This window comes from Elephantulus edwardii, unplaced genomic scaffold, assembly GCF_000299155.1.
Source record: "Elephantulus edwardii isolate Elephantulus edwardi_28Jun2011 unplaced genomic scaffold, EleEdw1.0 scaffold00036, whole genome shotgun sequence".
In the NCBI taxonomy this organism is placed as follows: domain Eukaryota; kingdom Metazoa; phylum Chordata; class Mammalia; order Macroscelidea; family Macroscelididae; genus Elephantulus; species Elephantulus edwardii.
This window is the reverse complement of record NW_006399786.1, coordinates 8,196,542-8,223,324: the sequence shown is the minus strand read 5'-3', so window position 1 is coordinate 8,223,324 and position 26,783 is coordinate 8,196,542. Positions and strand designations below refer to the sequence as shown.

At 40.9% G+C, this 26,783-nt stretch overlaps 1 protein-coding gene and 1 pseudogene across 1 annotated transcript in view; both read right to left on the bottom strand.

Annotated features, from left to right (window-relative positions):
• The window catches only part of VWA8 (von Willebrand factor A domain containing 8), a 519,526-nt gene that overhangs the window by 484,118 nt on the left and 8,625 nt on the right, over positions 1–26,783 (bottom strand). Inside the window, exon 2 of the mRNA XM_006884567.1 lies at positions 1,765–1,842. Coding sequence (XP_006884629.1) covers positions 1,765–1,842 — 78 coding nt within the window. The remainder of the gene's footprint in view (positions 1–1,764; positions 1,843–26,783) is intronic.
• LOC102846078 lies at positions 13,638–14,295 on the bottom strand (annotated as a pseudogene).

Genomic DNA, 26,783 nt, shown 5'->3' with positions numbered 1-26,783 from the left:
TTTTAAATTTTATTATTTTTTTGTGTGTACCACTGCATGGTTCAAAATTGGGAAGGGTGTACGCCAGGGATGCATCCTGTCTCCATACCTTTTCAACATGTATGCAGAGCAGATTATCCGAGTGGCTGGGCTCTATGAGGAGAATTGTGGCATCAGGATTGGTGGAAGGTCTATTAACAATCTGCGTTATGCAGATGACACAACCCTCCTTGCTGAAACTGAGGAGGACCTCATGCACTTGCTGCGAAGGGTCAAGGACTGCAGCCTTCAGTATGGACTGAGGCTCAATGTCAAGAAGACAAAGATTCTCACCACTGGACCAATTGGCAGCGTCAGGATGGATGGCGAAGAGATTGAGATTGTTCACAGCTTCAGTTTGCTCGGCTCCACAGTCAACACTCTTGGCACCAGCAGTCAGGAAATCAAAAAACGTATCGCGATGGGAAAGTCTGCTATTAGGGACCTCTCTAAAGTACTCAAGAGCAACGGTGTCTCTCTGGAAACTAAGGTGCGCCTGATAAAGGTCATGGTATTTGCACTCGCTTGTTATGCATCAGAGAGTTGGACAATAACTAGGGAGGACAGAAGGAGAGTTGATGCCTTTGAGCTGTGGTGCTGGAGAAGAGTATGGACTGCCAGGAAAACAAATAGATTCATCTTGGAGAGGATTAAACCAAGCAACTCCTTGGAGGCAAGGATTCTGGGGCTTTGTCTACATACTTTGGACATGTTGCCAGGAGGGACGGGTCCTTGGAGAGGGACATCATGCTTGGGAGGGTGGAGGGACGGCGCAGGAGGGGAAGACCCTCTATGAGATGGATTGATTCGGTGACTGGGGTAATCGGGATGGGTGTGTGTCAGAGGCAGTGTGGTTGGTGCAGGATAGAGCAGGGTTTAGGGCTGTTGTACATAAGTTCGCTATGAGTCGTAAACGACTAGATGGCACATAACAACAACAACAACCATCAAATCAGATCTAACTGGTAGGAGGAGATTGCCCCTCCTTTTCCAGCAAAGCATCTGGTGGATTTCAACCACGTACCTCTGGGATTGCAGTGCCACTTCTTGCTATTAGGCCACCAGAGCTTCCTTGTGAACTTATTAAAACTAGTGAATTACACAATTTCTACAAGTTAATTTTATGGTCATGAGTCATATCTCAATAAAGCAGTTACTTTAAAAATCATAATGAATTCTAATTTAACATCTAGTAGAATGAGTCTAATATCTATTAGAATAATAATAAAAAGACTACACAAAGGTTGGCAAGAATCTAAAGCGAGACTATTAGTCAAAGCATAAAATTATACAACTTTATTAGATAATTGTTTTGGAATTTTTAGAAAGTTAAATAGGTATCTACCTACAACCCATGAATTCAATCCCTAATTATTTTATCAATAGAAGGGAAATTATGACCAGAGGACTCATTCAGGACTTGTTCAGCACCTCCCTCATTCATAGCAGTCAAGATATACAAACCATCCAAGTTTGCATGAGCAAAAGAATAGATAAACAATTTTTTTAAAAGTTACATATTTCTACAATGGAGTAACCAAGCCCCTCTATCAAGTCATTTGAGCTCGCAGAAACCCTCCCCTGGGTTTCCAAGGCCACAAATCCTTAGAGCAGCAGGCAGGTACAGCAAGATTGGCGTACTGCTGCTACGTGTTGTAGCTCAAGGTCAAGCTATACTGCCTGGTCTTATGTTTGTTTGAAAATTCCCCAACAGAAAATTTCAATAAATTAATAAACATTACTTACTGTAGTTCTGTGGCACTAGTTCCGGATTCTTAGGGGTTTTCAATTTGTAGGATACGTCTCCAACAATAACTGTACCATCTATAAAAAGAGTAAGAAAAGCACAACTGTTATGAGACAAGTAAGAAACCAACATCCATTATTCCTCTCCCAGCAATGAATCCTCTCACCTTCAGAGGGATTTTTGTTGCTAATTGCCCTTAGTCAATGAAGTCAAGACCAGCTCATGACCACACCATATGAGCAGAATAGAACTGTCCCATAGGATTTCAAGATTATAGTGCCAGAAACAGATCATCAGGCCTATCTTCTATGCTGTCTCTGGGTAGGTTCAAACTGTCAACCTTTTGGCTAGTAGTTGAGAACGTAAACATTTCTATCACTCAAGGACTCCTCTAGAGCGGGATTCAACTCAATGCAACTCATTGTTGTTGAGCTGGAATCCACTCATAGTTAACCCTTCATCGGGTTTTAGGGAAAATGTAAATTACAAGTGAGGAAACTGCCGCTCTTTCTTCTGCAGAGCTGTTCATGGATTCAAATTCCCAGAGAGATGGAGCCACCCATGAATCTGTAGCACATTGCCTATGGACTATGCTGCCAGAGTGTCCAACAGAGAGGGATTGTTGTTGTTGTTGTTATGTGATATAGAGTCACTTGTGACTCATAACGACCCTATGTACAACTGTGAACCCTGCTCTATCCTGAGCCAATTTATTGTCTCTGACACACCGACCCCTTTACCCCAGTCACTTGAGTCAATCCATCTCATCAAAGATTTTCTTGTACTGTCCTTCCACCCTCCAAAGCATGACATCCCTCTCCAAGAACTGGTCCCTTCTTGCAACATATCCAAAGTATGTCAGACAAAGCTTCAGAATCCTTGGCTCCAAGCAGCAGCCTGGTTTAACCCTCTCCAGGACAAAACTGTTTGTTCTCCTTAGCAGCCCATGGTATATTCAATACTCTTCTCCAGCACCACAGCTCAAAGGCATCAAATCTCTTTCTATTATCCCTAGTCACTGCCCAGTTTCCTGATGCATAGCAAGTAATTGCAAAAACCATGGCCTGGGTCAGGTGCACCTTAGGCTCCAGACTGAAAGTACTCTGGAGAGGTCCCTTATATGTTTCAGATCTCTGCTACTTCTATTCTGACACCAGTCGCACTTATAGTACTTTTTCTTCTGACTGTACCCGGTTGGAGGTTAGAGTTCACATATTAAAAGCACAGTATTCCAGAATGCTGTCTGCCCAAGACTTCAGACACTAGATGCAATCTTGTGACTTCCCCAACATTCTCATGACTGGCTTGCAGGATGCAAACTCAGAAGTTCCATCAACTCCTTCTTGGTGCCCTCATTCAGGATTCCCAGGCCCCTGACATTGGAGGTGTTCACTCCCATTACTCATTTGGGCTCAATAATTCACTAGAACAATTCATGGAAATAACAATTACAACTTTCATACAGCAAAAAAGATACAAATGAAGAGATATAGAGGAAAAGTCAGGGAGGGTTCTCGGCACAAAACTTCCATTTCCCAAAAGGAACTAGCTACCTTCCCAGTTGGGTCAGCAATAAGCCCAGCAAGGAAACCGGGGGAGCCCTTTTTGGACACTTGTTACATAGACAAGGTGGACTGTATCATTGCCCTGCTCCCACTCTAGCCCTCCAGGAGAGCTGACATCGTGAGGTGGCCCTTCAAGTCTGCCCAGCCCCTATCTGAGTCACCTCTTTAGCACAAAATCACAGGTATAGCCTGAAGACCTGGAGGCTTACTGTTAACAAAAGCATATCAGTTATTCTGGAAATTCCAAGAATGTAAAGTTATCTCTAAGGAACTAAGGATAAACACAAAATCATTTTAGACAAAAAAAAAACCAACCCTACAGAAAAAGTCATGGTTGTCAAATCAGAACAAACTCATGACTGACCCTGCACTGGGCTTCTGAGACTGTAAATAGCGAGAGAGTAGATCCACTGCTCAGTAAGAACCACAGCTGGATTTGGACTACCAGAGAGGTGTGGTCTTTGGTTACCAATGAAATTCTCTCTGAAATATACCACCAAAGTTCATGTAAACTGCATGAGCAGTGTTCACAAAATATACCATGTATTGCTCTATGTTGGGTACCAAAGCCTTTGATACCAGTATAATTCACATTTTAAAGTGTTGACACAGAAAAGAAAAAATATAAAGTATAATTGGGGCAATGGGGGTTGGTGTGTCAGAATCAGTGAGACTGGTTCAGGACAGGGCAGGCTTCAGAGCTGCTGTACATAGGGTCACTATGGGTCACAGGGGACTCAACAGCACATAACAACAACATAATTTGGTTTTTTTTAATTAATAAAAAATATCTTATTGCTGTTGAGATGGAACAAACTCACAGCTGATCCTCCAGTAAGTTTTCAGGGTCTGTAAATTGCATGGGGGGCAGACGGTTCATCTTTCTCTCACAGAGTTGGTGGATTTGAACTGTCCACTTTTGAGTGGGCAGCACAACTCCCTACTAATGGGGCCACAAGAGCTCCCTTTGTAATTAATAGCAATGCTAATATAGTCAACAACCATATAAAGGATGCATTTTGTTTAAGATTATTGAAAGCATTGGTGGAGTGAAATCTTTAACATTTAGCTTCAAACTTTTTCATCTTTACATGTCTTTCTTTTTATTGCATCCAAATTCAAATTTCCAGAAAACTACCCAAAAATTCATTATTTCTAAGTTCAACGAAAGGACAAAGGCTCAGTGACATATATGCCAAGAATTATTATATGAAACAAGCAGAAAAGAGCAAAAACTTCTTAGTAACTCTTAAAAGATTTTCACTTTATTCAAGGAACAATAGTTTCTGGCGGGTTTTCTAAAGTACAGAAGTAGAAGCTAACCCAGTCTTTCTATGCTTCTCTCCCTTTAAAAGCAAAATAAGCAGGTTGACACTATCTGCACTTAAAAAAAAAACCCACAAAAAAACAAAACAAAAAAGCCCAACGATATTTGTGGAGAACTCAAGGACACATAGAAAAAGTAGCTGTACAAACACATCATCCAGCACCGCCAGCGAAGAGCTAATGAGGTATACTGGAATAAGGCTCATGTCTTAAATCAGGACGGTAATAAGAATAACAATAACAGCCAACCCTTGGTGAACATTTACTATCATCTAAGTACTTTACACTCCCAAAGCAGCCCTCTCAGACAGAGATTTTACAGATGAAATTTATAAATCTGTGAAAAAGTCTTTCTAGAAAAAAAAATTATTATACTTGTGTAGTAAATTGAGAAAGATTAGAAAGACATACAAAACTAAATTGTTGCTAAGTCTAAAATTGTTGTTGTTGTTATGTGCTGTTGAGTGGCTTGCAACTCATTGAGACCCTATGTACAACAGCCATAAACACTGCTCTATCCTGTGCCAATCGCACTGCCTCTGACACACCCAATCCCAATTACCCCAGTCACTGAATCAATCCACCTCATAGAGGGTCTTCCCTGCCTGCGCCGTCCCTCCACTCTCCCAAGCATGATGTCCCTCTCCAAGGACCTGTCCCTCCTTACATGTCCAAAGTATGTCAGACAAAGCCCCAGAATCCTTGCCTCCAAGGAGCAGCCTGGCTTAACCCTCTCTAGGATGAATCTGTTTGTTTTCTTGGCAGTCCAGCATCACAGCTCAAAGGCATCAATTCTCCTTCTATCCTCCATAGTCTAAAATTAGAAGGTAGAATAAAGCCAAGTAAAATACACTGAGCATAAAAATCCACAATGCTGCAAACCTCCTCTGTAGCCTACCATATCTGTCCTGATACCCATTAACTTTGTGTCCCTGCAATAAAATGTCAGTTCCTGGCCCAGCAGCATTAGAATCCGTTAGGAAGTTATGAGAAATGTAAAACCTCAGGTCCCAACCATCACCATGCACTCATCCTGTCAGTGAAGAAAATGCGTTGCTACAATGCTTAAAAAATTCGGTTGAGATTCCACACTAAGACAAACTGGAAATGCCTGTAGGTTGACTTCTGAAAATTAAATAGTGAACCCTTTCTATCACAATGAGACAGTCCTGTTGTCCACTAGATGGTAACTGTGTAGTTGGTTGATTGTTCTTCAAAAATAACAAGCAATTGCCTTTGACTTTTGTCACATGGCTGGGTAGGAACACAAATAGGGTATGAAGTCTTTCCCTGAGGGGATTGGCTAGTTTTACCATCCTTCCAGGTTTAAATCGAGCAGGCTCAGTAGTAAGCATTAGAAATCTTGCCACCAGGAACAAAGAAGCAGAGAATGCATTGAGAGTCCCTTCAGGGCCAGGGATTCCTGGGCGAGTCAGATTGGGACCTAGACAAGAGCAACAGCAGCAGTGGAAAACAAGGTGAAACAGCTGACCTTGGGACTGTTACCCTGTGGAGCCGGAGCCAGGGGCCAAGACATCATACTTGGCAGGACTACACAAGCCTTTTAACACTGACCTAAAGTCAAGAGGTTGAAGGTCAAAGGGCCTGTGTGCATGTCTGAGAAGCTGTCCTCACTGAAAAAACTGCTTCTGTTTCAAACCCAAATTGAACCTGTTTACTTCTCCAATAAACTCCATAATTGTGAATGTGGATGAGTTTTGTGTGGTCATTGCAGCAAATCAGAGGACCCAAAACAGAAAGGACCCAATGAGAAACCAGGGAGGCGTGGTTGCTTTTAGAACGTAGAAGGTGAGGGAGTACCTGTCCTCTTAGAAATCAGTTTTGTGCTATAAACATTGATGGGGCCAGTTTCTGTTTGTGGAGTTAGTAGGGGTCACACAAAACCACTTCCATTCTAGTCATACTTTTTATCTTTTAATAATTTTAACTCAACATATAAAACAATTCTAAAAATCATTAAGAAAATATAAACAACTAAATAACTGGAAATAAAAACAATTTTCAGGAAATTACTGATAAACAATCAGAAGAGATGTTCAACTTCACCAATAATCTGAATAATGCAAACCAAAATTAGAAGCCATTTCTCAGCTGCCAGCCCTACATAAAAAGTGCAAGCTTAATAACACTGAATGAAGGGAAAAGGAAGTGGCACTCCAATACACTGCTGGTGAAAGTATACTTTGAGTTTTGATTGTTTGTTTTTTAAGATTATGGGGTTTATTAGGGAGGTTACAACTGAAGGGAGCTCTGGTGGCCTAGTGGTAAGAGGCTATGCAGCAATCCTGAAGGCGCACACTTTGAATCACCAGATGTGCCTGGTTCTAGTTCCATTGGGACAGTAGTCCCAGGTCAGCTCTGGTGATCTCCTGCAGGTCCCAGTCTGACTGATGCAGAGATCTCAGGCCCCAAAGGACCTGCTTCTTCTTTCCTGCTGGTAGTGAGATTCCCTTACTTTGGAGTACATTCTGGAGAAAAATTGTAATTCTCATTATTTACCCTATTGCCTCAGGGACCCAAAACACACGCAAAGATACTTTGACTGCAGTGTTACTTACATATATTTTAATATAGTAAAAAATTTATAAACACTCATCAAAATATAGTCTTTACAAAATAGTACAGTATATACAAAATACAGTATTTCTATACTATCATCCTCTTTACAGAGGTCTATAAAAACAAAAATGAGAATGAGAAGTACTAGATTTATATATGTTATGTATCATTGAGTCAAAACCAACTCATAGCTGACCCTTCAGCAGGTTTTCAGAGGCACAGAAAGATATCCATCTTTTCTCCTGCAAAACAACAGCTGGTGAATTTGAACTGTATGCCTTTGGGTTTCCAGTCTATCTCCTTGCCTCTAAGCCACCAGAGCTCCCTGGATGGAAATAGAAAAAGAATTTCAATATATTATTGAGTGAAAAAAAGCAAGGTGCTAAAAAGTAGCTGATATGATGGCATTATTTATGAAATACATATGTACATATACACACACAATAAAGCTACATGGATATATAAAGGTAGACAGCAAAGGGTCTACCATTTGAGAGATTCTAGAAGAATATATATATTGTGATTTCCTATGAAGAAGCAGCCAAAATTGAGTTATAGTTAAGTGTGACTTAAGACATACGTTTAACATTTGAATATTTAGAACAATCATGTATTCTGTACAGTATGACATGTAGGTTTTACACTAATTCTTTTCTAGGAGCAAATCTATGAAATTATATGACTCAGAATAGCTTAGGGAAAGAACACTGCATAGAAGTAGAAGTCATAGGACCTAGTATTTAAACACAAGTATCATTTCATTTTATCCTTTCAAAAATCCTGTTAAGATTGGAAAGAAAGTCATAAAGACTTAGGAAGCCTACAAATATTTGATTAATTACTTAAGACTCAGTTGCACTGCAATCCCAGAGGTATGCAGTTCAAATCCACCAGCTGCTCTGCTGGAGGAGGAACAATCTCGTCCTGTACCTGTCAGATCCGATTTGACAGTACACACACAATAATAATAAAATAATTTTTTTTTAAAAAAAAGACTCATTTTTGGGGGGGTGGGCAGGGAGAAAAGGGCACCAATGAATGAGTAGAAATCCTAAGTCTCTGTAAACTTTCATTAAAATTAATAAATAATTTTTTTAAAGACACAGTTTCTCTGTTTTTAAAAGAGAGAGAGAGAGATTTATTCAACTATAGTTTCTGGGTGTTTGCATGCCCAGGTATTGGGATGCACTGGGAAGACAATGCTGAGCTATATAAGCACAATTCTCATTTTGGTTCACTCACATTCTAATGTTTGACCGAAAACAATTAAAACCAGATATGAGGGCCACAGATTAAAATCACCCACCTTTGACTTGGTAGCATAACTTTCTATCCACCATGCCCACAGAGCTCTAAGTTGGTGGTGGTGTTGCTAAGCACCGTCAAGTCGTAGACAACTCATAGCGACCCTATGAACAAAAGACCAGCACCCTTGTACAACTTTCATCCTTTCTCCAGGTTCGCAGGGTTTCTGGAGGCAAGCTATTTCGGAAGTGGATGCCACTCCTACTTCCAAGCTTGTTTTAATCGGGGAGCTCCACCAAACTGTCCACATTCTAATGGTAGGAGATATACTTAGGAAGTAAATAAAATGAGACTACCAGAGTGTAATATTATACTGTACTAAGAGGAAGAAGATGTGCCATTGTGACACCCTGAACCTCTGTGAGGTAGAATTCCTAAATTTAAATGGTAATATGAAATATCTGACATGAAGGCAGAGTTAGTATCCAAAATCTTCTGCCAGTTTTGTTTTCTTCTTAAAGGGCTATCTATAGGATGTTTCTATACCAAGACATGTCTTTATCTCAACTTATCTCACAGACACAAGGTTCCTGAAAAACAAAACAAACCCCAAACAAACCTGCCATTGAGTCAATCTTGATTCAGCATCCTGGTAGGGTTCAACCACTGACTTTCAGTTAGCAGTCCAACTTGTAACACTTACACCACCAGGGCTCCTAACCTAATTTGTAGCCAATACAAAATTTCACCTGAAGACAGACAATTAATACTAAGAAAACAATCACTGTTTACAGAACAAGCATGTGTTAATGCCGTATGTTGCCACTGCTGTGTTGCTGCTGTTGTTGTTGTTAGGTGCCAATGAATCCACTACTACTCATAGAGACTCTATGAATAACAGATCTAAACCTTGCCCTCTCCAGCACCATCCTCATGATCTCTGTCATGTTCAAGACTACTATGGTAGTTCCTGTGTCAATTCACCTCATGAGTATCTTCCTCTCTTTCGCTGACCATCTACCCTTTCCAGAGGTGGCCTAGCGGAAGGAGCTGTGCTGCTAGCCTAAAGGAACATGGTTCGAATATACCAGCTGCTCCACTGGAGAAAGATGGGTAATCTCCTCCTCCCCTGCCGTTAAACTGCCTCTGAAAACCCAGTGGAGGGTCAGCTCTGAGTTGATTCTGTCTCAGCAGTACACAACAACTACCCTTCCAGCTTTGTGTCTTTCACTAGGGACTAGCTAATGCTGAAAATTGACCCAAAGCAAGTGGGTTTCACCATCCTTGCCTCCAAGGAGCACTCTGCACTTCTTACAGGACAGATTTTATTGTTCTTTTGGCAGACCACACTACACTATATATACTATACTTGAGCGGCATACATTTCAAAGGCATTAATAATACTTCAAACTTCCTTATTCATTGTCCAACTCTCAAATGCACAGGAAACAGCTGGAAATACCAAGGCTTACATCAAATGCACCTTAATGTTTTAAACTGACACTTAATTGTGCTTATGTAAAACCTATATAAAGACCAAGAAACAGTTGTTTGAACAGAATAAAGGAATGAATATTGCATGGTATAAAATCAAGAAAAATGTGAGTCATGGTTGTACCCTTTTCCCATATCTCTTCCATCTATACACTGAGAAAATCAGTCAAGAAACTGGACTATATGAAGAAGAATGTGGCATCAGGATTAGAAGAAGATTTATCAAAATTCTGTATTATGCAGATGGCACATCCTTGCTTGCAAGAAAGTGAAGAAGACTTGAAATAGTGCAGAAGATCAAAGACTACAGCCTTCAGTATGGGTTACATCTTAACATCAAGAATATCAAATCTTTATCACTGGACCAATAATTCCATGTTGTTGTTGTTGTTGTTGTTGTTGTTGTTGTTGCTGCTGTTGTTGTTGTTGTTGCTGTAGTAGTGTGTCATCAAGCCAGAACCAATTCATAGCTGATCTCTTAGTGGTTTTTCAGAGGCAGTAAATCACCTGGGAGGAGACTGGCCATTCTCCCGCAGAGCAGCTGGTGGGTTTGAACCATGTGCCTTTGGGATTACAGTGCAGCTGCTTACCAGTAGGCCACCAGAGCTCCTATAGTGAAATAAAAAATGCAAACTAAAATATAAACATATTTTGGGGGGAGAGAATAAACACTGTAATATACAGGTACAATTTCTAAAATAGAATGATGTATATTTAGAGGTCAATTTTTTTGCATAAGTCAATTTCCCTTTAAAATTATCTAGAGATTAGCTAGTATTTATTGAGTATTGGTTTTGTGGCAAATAGTATATTATCAACCTATTTTATTTCATTTAATCTTATTTTTCAGTATCTCATCTCAAAAAAGCTTTACAAATGAAATGAGCATTGGAATTTCTGTTACAACAGTTACACAAACAGCTCGCGGAAATCATGCTGCTGCTGCTGCTGTGTGCCACTGAGTTGGAACTTATCTCATAGATGACCCTCCAGTAGGTTTTCAGAAGCTATAAATCACATGGGAAGAGACTCCCCATCTTTCTCCCATGCAGCAGCTGGTGGATTCGAACCACCTATCATTGGGTTGGCAGTGCAACTCCTTACCACTAGGCTACCACAGCTCCCTATATGAAACATGGATTACTTAGAACCAAAAAAATAGTCAAAAGTGACCGCCTGAGAAAATCTTAACAAGATGATATCACTGATACCGCTAAATCCACATCACAGGACTCCCCTAAATTTTTATTCTGATGCTTTCAAACCTAGAAAAAAAAGAGGGAAATAGCAAAATGAATACTTATCTTTCATCTATTAACATTATGCCACATGGCTGTATTTCTTTAAATTAAAAATGTATTTTACTTCTGTCATATATTACAGAAATCTTGATTCTTATCTTTAATCTAAAGGTATCAAACTTTAACATAATAAATAAGGATATTCTCATGTGATTAATACTAATAACAAGGCACCTAACTGTAATACTACAGTTAATTTTCATTTACTCAACTGTCCTGAAAATGTTGTATATAGTTGCTTCTATAATTCAGAATCTCATCAAGGTTCTCTCCCTGTATTTGGTTGCTATGTCTTTTTGATACTGTGCTTGCCACCGACAACATTAGACGTTGGACACTGCCATGAACAATCTGTTCCTGCAGACTTTGCATAACTCCCTTGTGATTCAGTCCCAGGCACTGGCATTTAACTCGACAAGCCTGTGCTGTTAACCCACACAGCCTGACTGCCAGCAGTGTGCAAGTGGAGTCTGGGTCCTGCCTCCCATCATAACTCACACAGTGGAAGATTTGGGCACTGTCTTTCTTCTGTCTCAGGTGTTCTTTGCTTTTTTTGCCTCCTCTTCAGCTTCTAAACGATGAGTGCTGAGCTTCAGTTCCTAGACCTCTACAACTGCTCCTTAATGAACTCACTCAGTCCTGTGTGTCTAAATGTAACTAGTGTACTACAAGGGCATTCTGGTGGTTTAGTGGTAAGGAGTTGTGCTGCCAACCCAAAGGCATGTAGTTCGAATTCACCAGCTGCTCTGTGGGAGAAATATGGGCAATCTCCACCCGTGCAGCTTACTGCCTTTAAAACCCGCTGCTGGGGCAGCTATGAATCAGCCCTGAATAGTACATAACAACAACAACAATGTACTACTTGGAAGCTCGGGTGGCACAGTCCATAGGAAGTTGCATTACTATACCAAAGGCCATGTGTCTCTGCTGGTTTGAATCCACCAGTGGCTCTAAGGGAGAAAGGAAAGCAATTTTTCCTTCTGTCTGACGTATTGCCTTAGAAATCCAATGGAGGGTCAGTTCTAGCTCCATGGCAGTAAGAGAGAAATTCTACTTCTTAGGAGCACTGGAACAATTGGCAGCATCAGGATGGATGGTAAAGAGAGTAAGATTGTTCACAGCTTTAGTTTGCTTGGCTCCACAGTCAACACTCTTGGCACCAGCAGCCAGGAAATTAAAAGACATATTGCGATAGGAAAGTCAGCTGATAGGGACCTCTCTTCAGTACTGAAGAGCAAGGTGTCTCTCTGGAGACTAAGGTGTGTCTGATACAGGCCATGGTCTTTGCTATCACTTGTTATGCATCAGAGAGTTGGACAATGACCAAGGAGGATAGAAGGAGAATTGATGCCTTTGAGCTGTGGTGCTGGAGAAGAGTATTGAGTATACCATGGACTGCTAGGAAAACAAACAGATTCATCCTGGAGAGGGTTAAACTGGGCTGCTCCTTGGAGGCAAGGATTCTGAGGCTTTATCTTACTTTGGATATGTTGTAAGGAGGGACAGGTCCTTGGAGAGGGACATCATGCTTGGGAGGGTGGAGGGACAGCACAGGAGGGGAAGACCCTCTATGAGGTGGATTGATTCAGTGACTGGGGTAATCGGGATGGGTGTGTCAGAGGCAATGTGATTGGCACAGGATAGAGCAGGGTTTAGGGCTGTTGTACATAGGGTCGCTATGAGTCGCAAGCGACTTGACGGCACATAGCAACAACAACAACAAGAAGGAGCTCTGGTGGTGCTAGAGAAGCCTGCGCTGCTAACCCAGAGTTTATGCATCTCTGCAGTCCAAGGGGACAAGCTCTGCGGGAGGGAGACATGCAATCGCCTCCCATTATGATTTCCAACCTCAGAAACCTGAAGGAGGGTCACTAGGAGTTGAAACCAACCTGACAGCAAGGAGTTCGAGAAGTGGTTTGCTTGGATATTTTTTTTTTTAACCAAAGCCAGAGCTGGGACTAACTGAAGTCAAGTTATTTATTGAGTGCCAATTACATACTAGATATTATTCCAAATACTTTGGACACATCAGAGAGCAAACAGATCCCTGCCCTCACGGAGCTTACAGTCTAGCCTTTCCCACTTTATTTGCACACCGACCTGGGCAAGTCTGTGCCTCTCCGTGCCTCAGCTGCCAAATGGGAGGAATATGCAGAATCAGCACAGACCATGGATGACACGCTTGCTGTTCTGTAGATGCCAAACAAGACCCTTACTCCTCGCCCTAGCCTATCTCTTGGGCAAGAAATAGGGCTGGATATTGAATTTTAATAAGAGAGCACACTGGGGATAGCGGATTGGAGCTGGATTGTCCGTTGTGCCGATGGTGGTGGTAGAAGGGCTGTGCAGGGCTGATGATGGCTACACAAATTGTTGCTGCTGTTGCCGCTGTTTCTTGGTAGCTGCCTTACTGGCTAGGTCCTTGGCCTTCTCTGTAGCTGCCAGTGCTGTCTTTTTTGCCCTTTCCTTGGCTTCCTTGGCAGTTTCAACAAGTGTCTTGGAAGGGGCTTCACCTTGTAGCTTGGCCAAGATGTATTCAAAACCCTTCAGTCTTGGTCACATTGCTTTTAAATAGAGCCAGACCAAATTCCTGGACAGCTCTGGAGACACCAAACAAGCTAGAGGAGACCCAGGCTTCTCGGATTTCGGTCCAACCACTCTTATCAGAGATCACACAGTAAACACAGCGGTCCTCCACCACCATCAGCTGGGCTTGGTTGATGTTCCAGGTGAAGGTGGGCATGGTCTGATTCTGCGGGTCCACAATAGAGTCCTCCAGGATGCACAACGAGTGAGCAACATTGGCAGGAAACAATCGCTCAGCCCAGCGGGGCATCCTGTTGGTCTGGGTCAGGAGTCTCCAGGACAGGAGTTTCTGGTCAGGGGTAACCTCCTGGTGTACTGTGTCTTCCATCAAGACATGTTTGCTGTAAGGATTCGGGTACAGCTGCCAGATGGCGGCGAACACTTGGTCCCAGGAACTCCGGGGCATGCTCTGCCCCAGGAAATATTTCACCATTGTCCCGGCTGGGAAGGACTCAACACCCGCGAAGCATTAGGAGTGTGGAGCCCGGGGGCACGTGGAGGCTGGGCCAGGCTCGCTCAATCACCACCGTAACTGCGCCCAGGCTTCCGCCGCCATGAGGAGTGGTCAGGGGGGCCGGATTTTTATAAATATACTGTTGGCTCCCAAATATGCATCTCCAAGCCAGACTTAAGAGTGTCAATTCTAACAGGTATTTGAATTTCTAATTTCTCAAACATAATATTCTCAAAACTGAACTTTTCAGATCTTTCCACAAAAATGCACACTCCCCACAGTATTTCTCATTTCGGCAACTTCTTTCTTCCACTTTCTCTGATCAAGACCTTTGAGGGCATTCTTCATCTTTCTCTACTGCAATCCATCAGAAAGTCTCGCTGACTTAATCTTTACATGTATGCTGTGTCTGGCCACTTCTTATCACAACTCTATTCTTTTTTTTTTAATTTAGTTTGTTTATTTTTCATTTCAATAAACATCTACAGAGATTTTGGAATTCCATTCATTCATTGTTGCACCCTTCTCCGCACAACCCCCCTCCCCCCTTTGCTCCTCTCCTTGAAAAGCAAAAGAAAAACTCCCTCATTGGTACACAATCCCCCCCGCACCTCCCCAAACCCCACCCCCTACCCCCAAATATAATCCACTCTGCAACCCTCATTGCATACTCCTACGATAAAAATAATGCCCTAAAATATAATACTTTTAGACTATTCTCTCCCCCATAGACTTCAATGCCATAAACATATTTCATCCAGTTTTTCTGTCTTACCCCCACCCCGATGTCAGCCTCATTCTACAACAGTGGCACCATATAGCATTTGTCCCTTTGTGACTAAGATACCTCACTCGGCATAATGTCCTCCAGGGTCACCCATTTTGAATAATATTGCATGAGTTCCTTGTTTTTCAATGCAGCATAGTATTCCATTGTGAGAATATACCATAGCTTCTCTACCCATTCGTTTGTTGATGGGCATTTAGGTGGTTTCCAACTCCTTGCTATTGTAAACAAAGCCGTGATAAACATGGGTATACATATATCTACTTGGATGTCATTTATGGTCTCTTTAGGGTATATTCCCAGTAGTGGAACTGCTGGGTCAAATCGTATCTTTATTGGCAACTTTTTGAGAAAGCGCCACAATGCTTTCCACAGTGGTTGCACCATTTTACACTCCCACCAACAGTGACTAAGGGTTCCAGTCTCTCCACAACCTCGCCAGCATTTGTTGCTTGCTGTTCTGTTAAATTTTGCTAGTCTTACTGGAGTGAGATGATATCTCATGGTTGTCTTGATTTGCATCTCTCTCAGGGCTAGGGATTTTGAACATTTCTTCATGTGCTTGTTGGCCATCTGAATGTCTTCCTTGGTGAAGTGTCTGTTCATATCCTGTGCCCATTTTTCAGTTGGATTATTCTCCTTTATCTTTTTGTGGTGCTCAAGTATTTTATAAATTCTAGATATAAGTCCCTTTTCTGACATGTCATTACCAAAAACTTTTTCCCAGTCTGTGGCTTCCCTTTTTACCCTGTTAGAGAAGTTTCTGGATGCGCATAGGGATTTGATTCTTAGAAGGTCCCATTCATCTATTTTATCTTCTCCTGGTTGTAAATTTTTCAGAATACTGGGAAGACTCTTTATGTTGTGGATTAGGACTACTAAAGTTTTTCCAAGCTTTTCTTGAATGAAGTTTACAGTCCTTGGTTTAACTCTAACTATTCTAACTATTAAGATGCTGATTCAGTCACTGTTACCTCTCACCTCCTAGTAGAAATCCTGTTTCAACTCTTTTCTCCTAAAGTCTGTTGTTATAGATTGCCTTGAGTGGAGCACAACTCATAGTGACCCTATGAACAAAAGGCCTGAAGCCCTTCTACAACTTTCGAAATCTATCAAAGTTCATAGAGTTTTCCGAGGCATGTTGTTTAGGAAGTGGATGCCACTCCTGCTCCCAGTCGGGATACAGTTCCTAATTAACTGCTCAACTTCCCAGGCCTCTGCAATCAGGATGTTCCTGATCTGGTGCCTTCTCCAATCTCACCTCCTACTTGTCCTCTCACTTCTTCTATTAGAACCACACTGGCTTCCTCACTTTCCTTGAACATGCCAGACACACACCCAGGTCTTTGCACTGAATTGCCCCACTAACTGAAATGTTTTCTCTCAGAATATTCCTTTATCACTCTGAGTTCCAGAAAGAAATAGATAATACATTCAAACCGGATAGCTGGACAGAGTATAATATTTAAGAGGATGGGGGTCAGAATTTAGAAAAACTATCTAAAAACCTAAGAGAAGTAACCTACATGCAGTTACTCTGGTACTAAGAATAATATAAAGCCATTACCACCCCTATGCCGGAAGGGACAAGGGATGAGATCAAGCAGAAAGTAATCGTATTAAAGTCCTCCTAAGAGGAACCGTGACCTTTCGTGGAAGAACACAGGGAACCTATGGTAGAGCCCAGCAAACTAAGGAATAAATAACTCAGCATTACTCTCCTTCCACCCTCCAAATTCTCTCCAGTGCCTTCCAGAGATCAGAAGGCAAAGGCACTCATTCGTACAATCCATGTAAGTTCAATCTCCTGTGGCACAGAGCAGCTTGAAGAAAGGTGGACAGTGGATTTGGAAAGACGAATGGAAAATAACCAGAATAATCCACAAGGCTCACTTTCTCACCTTCTAATAAGTCTTTGCTTACTGAGCTCTCCCTGAACACCCTATTTTAAACCATACATCCCTTACACAAGAAACACTTTAAACGTAACAGTGCAAACTGGCTAAGAGTAAAAGAATGGGGAAAAATACACACACCTTACAAATACCATTTGTAATGAAACTGATGAGGCCAAAAATACCAAAGTGACTTAAAGACAAGGATTATCATCAGAAATAAGCAAACACATTTTATAATGATAAAAGCATTGCTTCATCAGGAAGACAAGACAACCACCAAATATATGTATCTAATAACAGAGCTTCAAAATACAAGAAACAAAAGCTGACAGAAGTAAAAGTAGAAATAGACACATGTACGAGTCACATCTAAATATTTTGACATATTTCTCAGTAACTGATGGTGGAAGAAAACCAAGAAAAAAAAATGACACAGAAGAAGAGAGAAGATTCAAACAATATGATTAGCTATGCAGCCTAAGTGACCTTTACAGAACACTAAATTCAAAGATGGCAGGATATATATTATCTATATATTTATATATATTTATTTTTAAAAAATAGAAACACATATTTAGTCCTGTAACATCATTAACCAAACTTCTAAAACTCACAAATAGAGAGGTGATGGAACTACCCAAGTGAAACATGAAACAGATCAACAGAGCCCTAAAATCAATTCTAAATTTCCAGGAAATAGAAGAACCCACCCGTTATTCAAAGACAAACTCTGATTTTAGGATTTGAGCATTGGGTTTCTTGTTTATTAAAGGAACATTCTGGTTTAAAGCACCTTTTAATGCCTTTCTCATTCCAGACCAAGGGCATTCTCTAGTTAATTCCTAAGATAGTGTGTGAAGTACTGGTCATCAATCACTGCAGAGGTGTCAACTGGAGCCCCCAGATACACACTGAAGTGGTGGGGGGGTGTGAAATGGGCTGCCCCTACACTCAAGTAACCATGCTCCACAGAGTCTCCTTTCCTGATTTGCCTTGCAGGGCATATTTTTAAATGCACATAAAATATTTTACAAAATAAACTATAGGTTAGACCAAAAATCAAGACTTCATAAATTTCAAAGGACTAGAATCATAAAGTGTGTTTTTAAACACATGGATTAAGTAAAAAAATTCATAACAAAAAGATAACTGTTAAAAATCTCCAAACATCTGCAAAGTGAGGAACATGCTTCTAAAAAAATTCAGAGAAGAAATCACAATGGAAACTGGACTCCTTGCAAAACAGTGGTTAATGGCCATGTCTGCTCTATGCAAAGAGGAAGTCAGGATATTCACATGAGCCAGCTATTTACCAACACTGCCTTAAGAGCTGATGTTTTTGGCCACCTTCTGTTATCATACTTACATATCCTGTGTCATCTAATTCATACCATGACCAAACTCTGATCTCTGTGCAACTACTTCTAAATGTCTACTTTTATGATATGGGCATCGTTGTTGGGGTTTTTTTTAGGTGTCACTGAGTCACCTGCGACTCATAGCAACCCTCTGTACATTAGCTCTGAAACCTGCCCTATCCTGAGCCAATCTCATCATCTCTAACCACCCTACTCCCATTGTTCCAGTCATTGAGTCAACCCATCTCATCCGGGTCTTCGTCTCCTATGCTGTCCCTCCTCCTTTCCAAGCATGATGTCCCTCTCTAAAGACTGGTTCCTCTTAGTCACGTGCCCAAAGTATGTAAGATAGAGCTTCAAAATCCTTTTCTCCAAGGAACAGCTTGGTCTCACCCTCTCCAGGACAGACCTGCTTTTTCTCTTGGCAGTCCATAGTATGTTCAACACTCTTCTCTGGCATCACAACTCAAAGCATAGATCCTTCTTCTGCCATCCTTACTTAATGTCCAGATCTTGGATGCATAGCAAGTAATTTCAAAGACCATGACTTGGAACAGGTACACCTCAGTCTCCAGACTGACATCGTTGCTCTTCAGTACTCTATAAATAAAGTCCATGACAGCTGACTTTCCCAATTCAATTCGTCTTTGGATTTGCTGATGCCACGAGTGTAGACTGGGTAACCAAGCAAGCTGAAGTTAGCAACAATCTCAATTTCTTCTCCATTATGAAGTTGCCAATTGACTTAGTGGTGAGAATCTATGTTTTCTTGATGTTGAGCTTCAACCCATATTGAAGACTGTATGTAGTCCTTGACCTTTTGCAACAAATGCCTCATGTCCTCTTCAGTTTCAGCAAGCAAGGTTGTGTCATCTGCATAACGCAGGTTGTTGATGAGTCTTCCTCCAATCCTAATGCCACATTCCTCCTCATAAAGTCCAACCTCCCAAATATGGACATAAGGCTTCTCATTTATCAAAGGAACAGTTTAGTCCAAAGTACCACTGAAGTCTTTTCTACTCTAGCCCAAGGGTATTCTCTAGTTAGTTCCATCTCCCAAGTTTTTATACCTGACACTTTATCTAGAATATTCTAGAGATGCTTCAACATGAGAAAAGCAAAAAGGACCCTCTCTTTTTGTGTGTGCTTCCCAATTGTCACCTTCCATCCCTGCCTCCCATACTCCTATCTCAGTAACTGATGCCATCATCCATCCAAGTGTCCACCCAATAATCAAGGACTTCCCAAAAACTCTGTATAACTTCCAAATCAAATCAGTTAGTCAGGAAATTCTGCTATTTTAATATTCTCTCAATTCCTTTAATGTTAGTTTTCATCATTTTCCAGATAAATTATTTCAACACCCAAAGTCCCAGGATGATAGATACAGTTTGTGCTCTGCTACTGACTTAAAGGTTAATGATTAAAATACACCCAGCATTACTGCAGAAGAAAGGTCTGGTGCTCTGCTTGTGTGAAGATCACAGCCAAGAAAACCCTATGGAGTTCTTCTCTAAAAGGCAGGCAGCCCTTGGGATATAAAAAATGAGTAAGATCTATCTGTGTGTTTAAGAATTTGTATTAAGTTGGAACAGGTATATTTTGCTCTTATTTACCATCACAAAGTACAAGAAAAGGTCTAAAGCCTTTTCAATTACTTAAAAGACACACATGCAGACAGTGAAGAACTATAATGAAGACTTTGTTTCAAGTCAGAATTAGTCCAATGTTTTAAAAGCAAAGGTAAAATTTTTTAACATTCAAGGATAAGATGGATATTCATAATCCAAACTGTAAGGTGACTGAGACAGAACAATTCAATGACTCTTTCCTAACCACTTGCCCTTCTTGAGCTTTGTAATTGTCTACTGAACCCTAAAAGTGATCAATCTGAAATGCTTATCTAATATTATTCTCTCTCTTCAAGGTTATCATCCACTGTTAACTACAGTCATGCTTCCAAAAATGAGAGAAACCGTAAGAGCAGGTCCCTCAACTCAGGGAAGTTATCTCAGAAAATTAAGGGAGAGTTGTCTAATTTGAAAATGCATAATAAAAATTACAGAAGAAACTACACAAACCTACCTAACTAGTGTAGCTTTAGGCGCCTGAACAAAAAGGAAGATTAGAAGCACGGATTTAAAACGTTTTTATATGTCAGGATACAGCATAAAGCCTTGGGTACAGTGAAATCGACAATCTAGTTCACACCCTTCCTGGCTGTAGCTCTCAACGCTCCAATCTTAACGCTGTTTTGCTTTTCCCCATCTTGACACTTTATTCCCTCAGCTTAGCAGGCCTTCCACTTCTCTCTCTTCCACATCACTTTGACTTTACACAACTACTACTCAAATATCATCTACTCCCTCTTGGCTTTCCCTAACTTTAGCACCATCTCCACCTCCCTTAAGAACTCATCGCTCCATTTTCAACTCCCTGCCACCATAGTATCTAGTAAATGGTTTTGCAATTTCATTATTCCCACTGTATCACAATTACCGATCATGTCTAATCTACAATAATGGTCTTTGAATTAGGGTACAAACTTTTAAAATGAATCAAACTTTAAAAATGAATCATATCAACCTAAACCTTCCTGTTGGTAGGAGCTGCCGAGTATGTCCTGACTCAGGGACCCGAAGAACACAGAACAAAACACTGCTGGCCCTGAGTCACCTCATAGTCACTGCTGTGTTGGAGCCCACTGCTGCCACCACTGTGTCAATCCATCTCCACAATGGCCTTCCTCTTCTTTACTGCCTCTCCACATTGCCAAGCATGAAGTCCTCCTCCACAGATTAGACCCTCGGAATAACACGCACACAGTAAAGCTGTAGTCTGGCCTTCTAAGAAAGATTCTGCTAAACTTCTTCCAAGACAGATTTGTTTGTTCTTATCTATGTCCACGGTCGTATATACTTATATTAAAATTGAAGTACAGAATACTACAATCTGCCTCACTAAATTGTACACGTAGAAATAATTTAATGAGTATTCTGCTCTATAGAAACTCAACATTAATAACAAGAGTAGAATAAGATAGTTTTGGGGTTTTTTTTTAAAGTACACTGTTAGAATTCCCAAGCGTTAAGGACTCTCCTTCATAGGGTCGCAATAGTCCCCTGCGACTCGATGGCACTTAACAACAACAATTGTTAGAATTGACTAGAACATTGTAGCTTTTGTTAGCCTGTGTCAGAGAGTAAAGAAATGAGAGTGGAGAAATGAGATTAAAGTACTGTCAAATAATTCTAGGTTGGACAGCTAAAAGATTTAAAGTGTGCTGCAAAACCTGAGGCAGAAATGACTTTTGCACAAATTGGAACATAAACTAAATTTTCCAACTTCTCCCAATTCTTATCTTGAAAGAAATCCTTTTCTTTTCTTTTCTCATTGCCAGTTCTTACTAATGACAGCTGACCCTACATCAGATTTCCAAGGGAAAGTCTGCTGTTAGGGACCTCTCCAAAGTCCTGAAGAGCAATGGTGTCTCTCTGGAGACTAAGGTGTGTCTGATACAGGCCATGGTCTTTGCAATCACTTGTTAAGCATTAGAGAGTTGGACAATGACCAAAGAGAATAGAAGGAGAACTGATGCCTTTGAGCTGTGGTGCTGGAGAAGAGTATTGAAAGTACCATGGACTGCTAGAAAAACAAACAGATTCATCCTGGAGAGGGTTAAAGCAGGCTGCTCCTTGGAGGCAAGGATTCTGAGGCTCCATCTAACATACTTTGGACATGTTCTGAGGAGAGACCGGTCCTTGGAGAAGGACATCACGCTTGGGAGGGTGGAGGGACAGCGCAGGAGGGGAAGGCCTTCTATGAGGTGGATTGATTCATTGACTGGGTTAATCGGGATGGGAGTGTCGGAGACAGTGCAATTGGCACAGGACAGAGCAGAGTTTAGGGCTGTTGTACAGAGGGTCGCTATGAGTCACAAGCGACTCGGTGGAACATAACAACAACAACAAATCATTCCACAATCAACACTCTTTGCACCAGTAGTCAGAAAATCAAAAGACAAACTGTATTAGAGAAATCTGCTGTGAGGGGCCTCAGCATGTTGAGGAGCAATGATGTCAGTTTGGAGATAAGGTACACCTGGTCCAGGCCATGGTCTTTGCAATTGCTCGCTTTGCATCAGGGAGCTAGGATGACAAATGACCAAGGATGACAGAAGAAGAATGGATGCCTTTGAGTTGTGCTGCTAGAGAAGAGTTTTGAATGTACCGAGGACTGCCAAAAGAACTCACATGTCTGTCCTGGAGAGAGTGAAACCAAGCTGTTCCTTGGAGACAAGGATTTTGAGATTCCACCTCACATACTTTGGACAGGTAGCCAGGAAGAGACAGTCTTTGGAGAAGGTTATCATGCTAGAAGGGTTGAGGGAAAGCACAGAAGAGGAAGACCCCGGATGAGATGACTGACACAGTAACTGGGGTAATAAAGGTAGGTGTGTCAAAGAGAGAGAGAGAGTGACTCAACATTAGAGTCAGACCCATTGTGCATAGGGTCGAGATGAGTCGCAAGCAACTTGATGGTCCATACCAACAATAACAGCAAATTGTTCCTGTGGAAGAGTGTGTTCATCTTTCTCCCTCGGAACAGCTGGCGAATGCAAACACCAGAAAAGCGTAGCCTTTGAGTTAGCAGCACAACTCTCCACAGACTGTGTACAGTTCCCTAGAATGTTATTAGCTGAAGTAGGGGGAAGGGTTTCTGAACATCTAAAGCATTACATATTTATTGGACCTCATTCATTTTAAAAATAACTGAAATAGTTCTCAATACAGAATTTTCACAATTCTTTGGAAAAAAATATTTTAAAACATTTTTTTTTCAGATGAGATCTTTCAATAAGGTAGTTACTAATTTTCAAACAAATGTTATCACCCAATATTGTTCCAATTATAATTATTCCTCATCTTATAAAATGTTTCTACTTAACTCCTTCTGGGGGTTCCGGTAGCTTAGTGGTAAGGAGTTGCACCGCCAGCCTAAAGGCAGGCAGTTTCAATCCACCAAGTGCTCCATGGAAGAAAGTGGGCAGTTTCCTCCTCTGCAATTTACTGTCTCCAAAAACCCACTGGACAGTTAGCTGTAAGTCAGTTCTGACTCGATGGCACACAACAGTAGTCCCTGGAGAGAAGTACAGTATAGTTGGTAAAGGAGTTGGTAGGGGGAAAGGCCTTAAAAGTCTCTCATAATATTTTGTCAACACAATGGCTGTAACACTGGGCTATAACAACAACAGTGAGGATGGAGTAGGATCAGACAGTGTTTGTTCTGCTGTATACAGCATTCCTATCAGCTAAGACTGTTAGGGCCAAGGGACCTAACAACACAACCACTAATGGCCCTTTAGTCAAACTTATTATGTATTTAATAAAAGAATACCTTGTCTTCCATCATAATCTTCATTATATAATTTATTTTCACTACTATTACATTGTTGTTGTTTTTGTGAGTTATCAAGCTGAAACTGATTCAGAGCTGACCCTCCAGCGGGTTTTCAGAGACTGCTAATATCATGACAAGACTGTCCACCTTTCTCCCACGAAGCAGCTACTGGATTGGAACCACATGCCTTTAGCTTAGCAGTACCACTCCTTACCACTAGGCCACCAGAGTTCTTAATATTATAATGATTTATGAAAATTAACTTCATTAAAAATTATATTGAGCAAAACTATATTGTTTTATATTATGAAATGTTGCTGTTAGGTACCACTGGATCAGCTACCACTCATAGTGACCTTATTAATAACAGACTGAACTTTGCCCTATCCTGTGCCACTGTCACAATCTCTACCATGCTCCTGCCCATTATTATAATCTCTTTGTCAATCTATCTTGTTGAGGCTTTCATTCTTTTTCTCTGACCCTCCACTTTTTCCAGTATGATGTCTTTTTCCAAGGACGGGTCCTTCCTGACATGCCCAAAGTATGTGAGACAAGTTTCACCGTCCTTGCCTCTAAGGAGTATCCTGGTTGCACTATCTCTAAGACAGACTTGTTTGCTCTTTTGACAATCCATGGGATATTCAATTCTCCAACAGCACAATTCAAAAGAATCCACTCTTCTTTTGTCATCTTTATTCACTTCCCAACTTACAGATGCGTAGGAAGCAACTGAAGACTAACATGACTTGTATCAAGCACACCTTAGCCTTTAAACTGACATCTTTGCTCTGTAGTACTTTGGAGAGGTTCTTCACAGTATATTTTCTCAATATATCACTTCCTTTGATCTCCTAACTACTATGAGCATAGGTGCTGATTGTGGATCAAGTAAAACTAAATCATTGACAACTTCAATCTTTTTTCCATCTATAATGATGTTGCTTATTGGTCTAGGAATGAGGAATTTTGTTTTCTTGATGATGAGATGAAGGGAGCTCTGGTGGCCTAGTGGCAAGACGCTGCACTGCAATCCCAGAGGTACGCAGTTCAAATCCACAAGATGATGTCCTAGAGAAGGAGGGGGCAATCTCCTCCTGTACCAGTCAGATCTGATTTGACGGTACATGTAAAATAATACAATAAATAAATAAAAAAAAGAAAAAAATTCCAATCTTGATGAGATGTAATTCATATTGAAGCCTCTAATCATTGATGCTTCAAGTCTTCTTCATTTTCTGCAAGCAAGGTTATGTCATCTGCATAACAAAGGTTGTTGGTAAGTCTTTCTCAAATCTTGATGCCATATTCTTCCTCATATAATCAAGCTTTTGGAATGATTTTTGTAAAAAAACAGACTGAATGGGTATAGAGAAAGAATACTCTGATGTGTATCTTTTCCTGTTTTAAACCATGCACTGTTTCCTCTTCCTGTTCAGACAACTATTTCTTGGTCTACACATAGGTTTCTTATGAGCACAATTAAGTGTCCTGGGATTCACATTCTTCTCAATGTTAGACACAATTTGTCACAATCTATAAAGGTCTTTGTATAGTCAAAGAAACACAGGCATTCTTCTGATATTCTCTGCTTTCGGCAACATCCATCTGACATAAGCAATGATATTTCTCATTGCTTGGCCTATTCTGAATTCAGCTTGAACTTCTGGCAGTTTCCTATCCAAATAATATTCCAGCCATTACTGGATTTTCATCAGATATTGAGTTTTAAATGAAATGCTGGACCATGGACTGTCAAAGCAACAAACAAATCTATTTTGGAGGATGTGCAAACAGGGTGCTGCTTAGAGGCAAGGATGATGAACGTTCATCTCACGTACTATGGGCATGCTAAAGTGGTAATGAATTGTGCTGCCACCCCAATGGCAGGTGGTTCAAATCCACCAGCTTCTCTACGGGAGAAAGATCTGAGGAATTTACTGCTCTGAAAACCCTCTGAAGGGTCAGCCATGGGTCAGTTTCAACTAGACGGTACACAACAACAGTAAAGAGGTACCAGCCCTTGGAAGGCGTCATGCTCAATAAAAGAGAAGACCCTCAACAAGATCGATTGACTCAATGACTACTACAACAGACTTTAACACGGCTGAGACTGTGAGGAAAGCCCGGGGTAGGCCAAAGTTTCAATCTGTTTTTCACTCACTGGTTTGCTATTAGTCAGTCAACTGGACGGCATCAAACACCAACGTTTATAAGCCATGATTCATTACTGTCTTTATTCTTTGAGTATATCCTAACATATGCTCAAGTCAAGCCACTTCTGATTCCTAAATTTAAACCACATTAAAATTTAAGATTTTAGCACCTGGCAATTATCTACATTTGCAAGTATCTTCCCAAAGTTTACAGAAATATCTACAATCAAGTTAAAAATTAACAATAATAATAATTTTTTATATAGTACTTGATTGTATACATACTCCTTCAGGTATTCAAAACAAACCCAAATTCATAGATCATGAGTCAGAACCAACTTACAGCTGAGCCTCAGCAGGTTTTCTGGAGGCTGTAAATCACACGGGATGAGACTGCCCATCCATCTCCCTCAGAGCCACTCGCAGATTCAAACTGCCAGAGAGGTGACACCTTTGGGTTAACATATCTACTCCCTACACCAGAGCTCCCTAATATTCCTTGAGACATTACTCATTTTAATATCAAGTAATTTACAATGGATAGCTGTTGGATTTGACATGCCTAATATTCTTCTCTCTTTTTTCTGATAATAAAATCTCTCTATTTAAGGAAAACTCACGACATTTGGTTTAGTAAGAGGCTTACAGCAATCATTTCAAACTTGATAGCCATTCTCCTGTGCGAAAACTCCTAAGATTTTGGTGAACACCTTCTACAAGCCTAGTTGCAATATGTCATCCTCTGGCCATAATGATTGTTTCAGAAATGAGCACATGATCCAATATTGGCCAGAAAGGATTCTTTCCAAGATTCTTGTCAGCCCTCTGAGTAAGAGTTGTCCCTTGTCTTCTGACACTTTGAATTTTG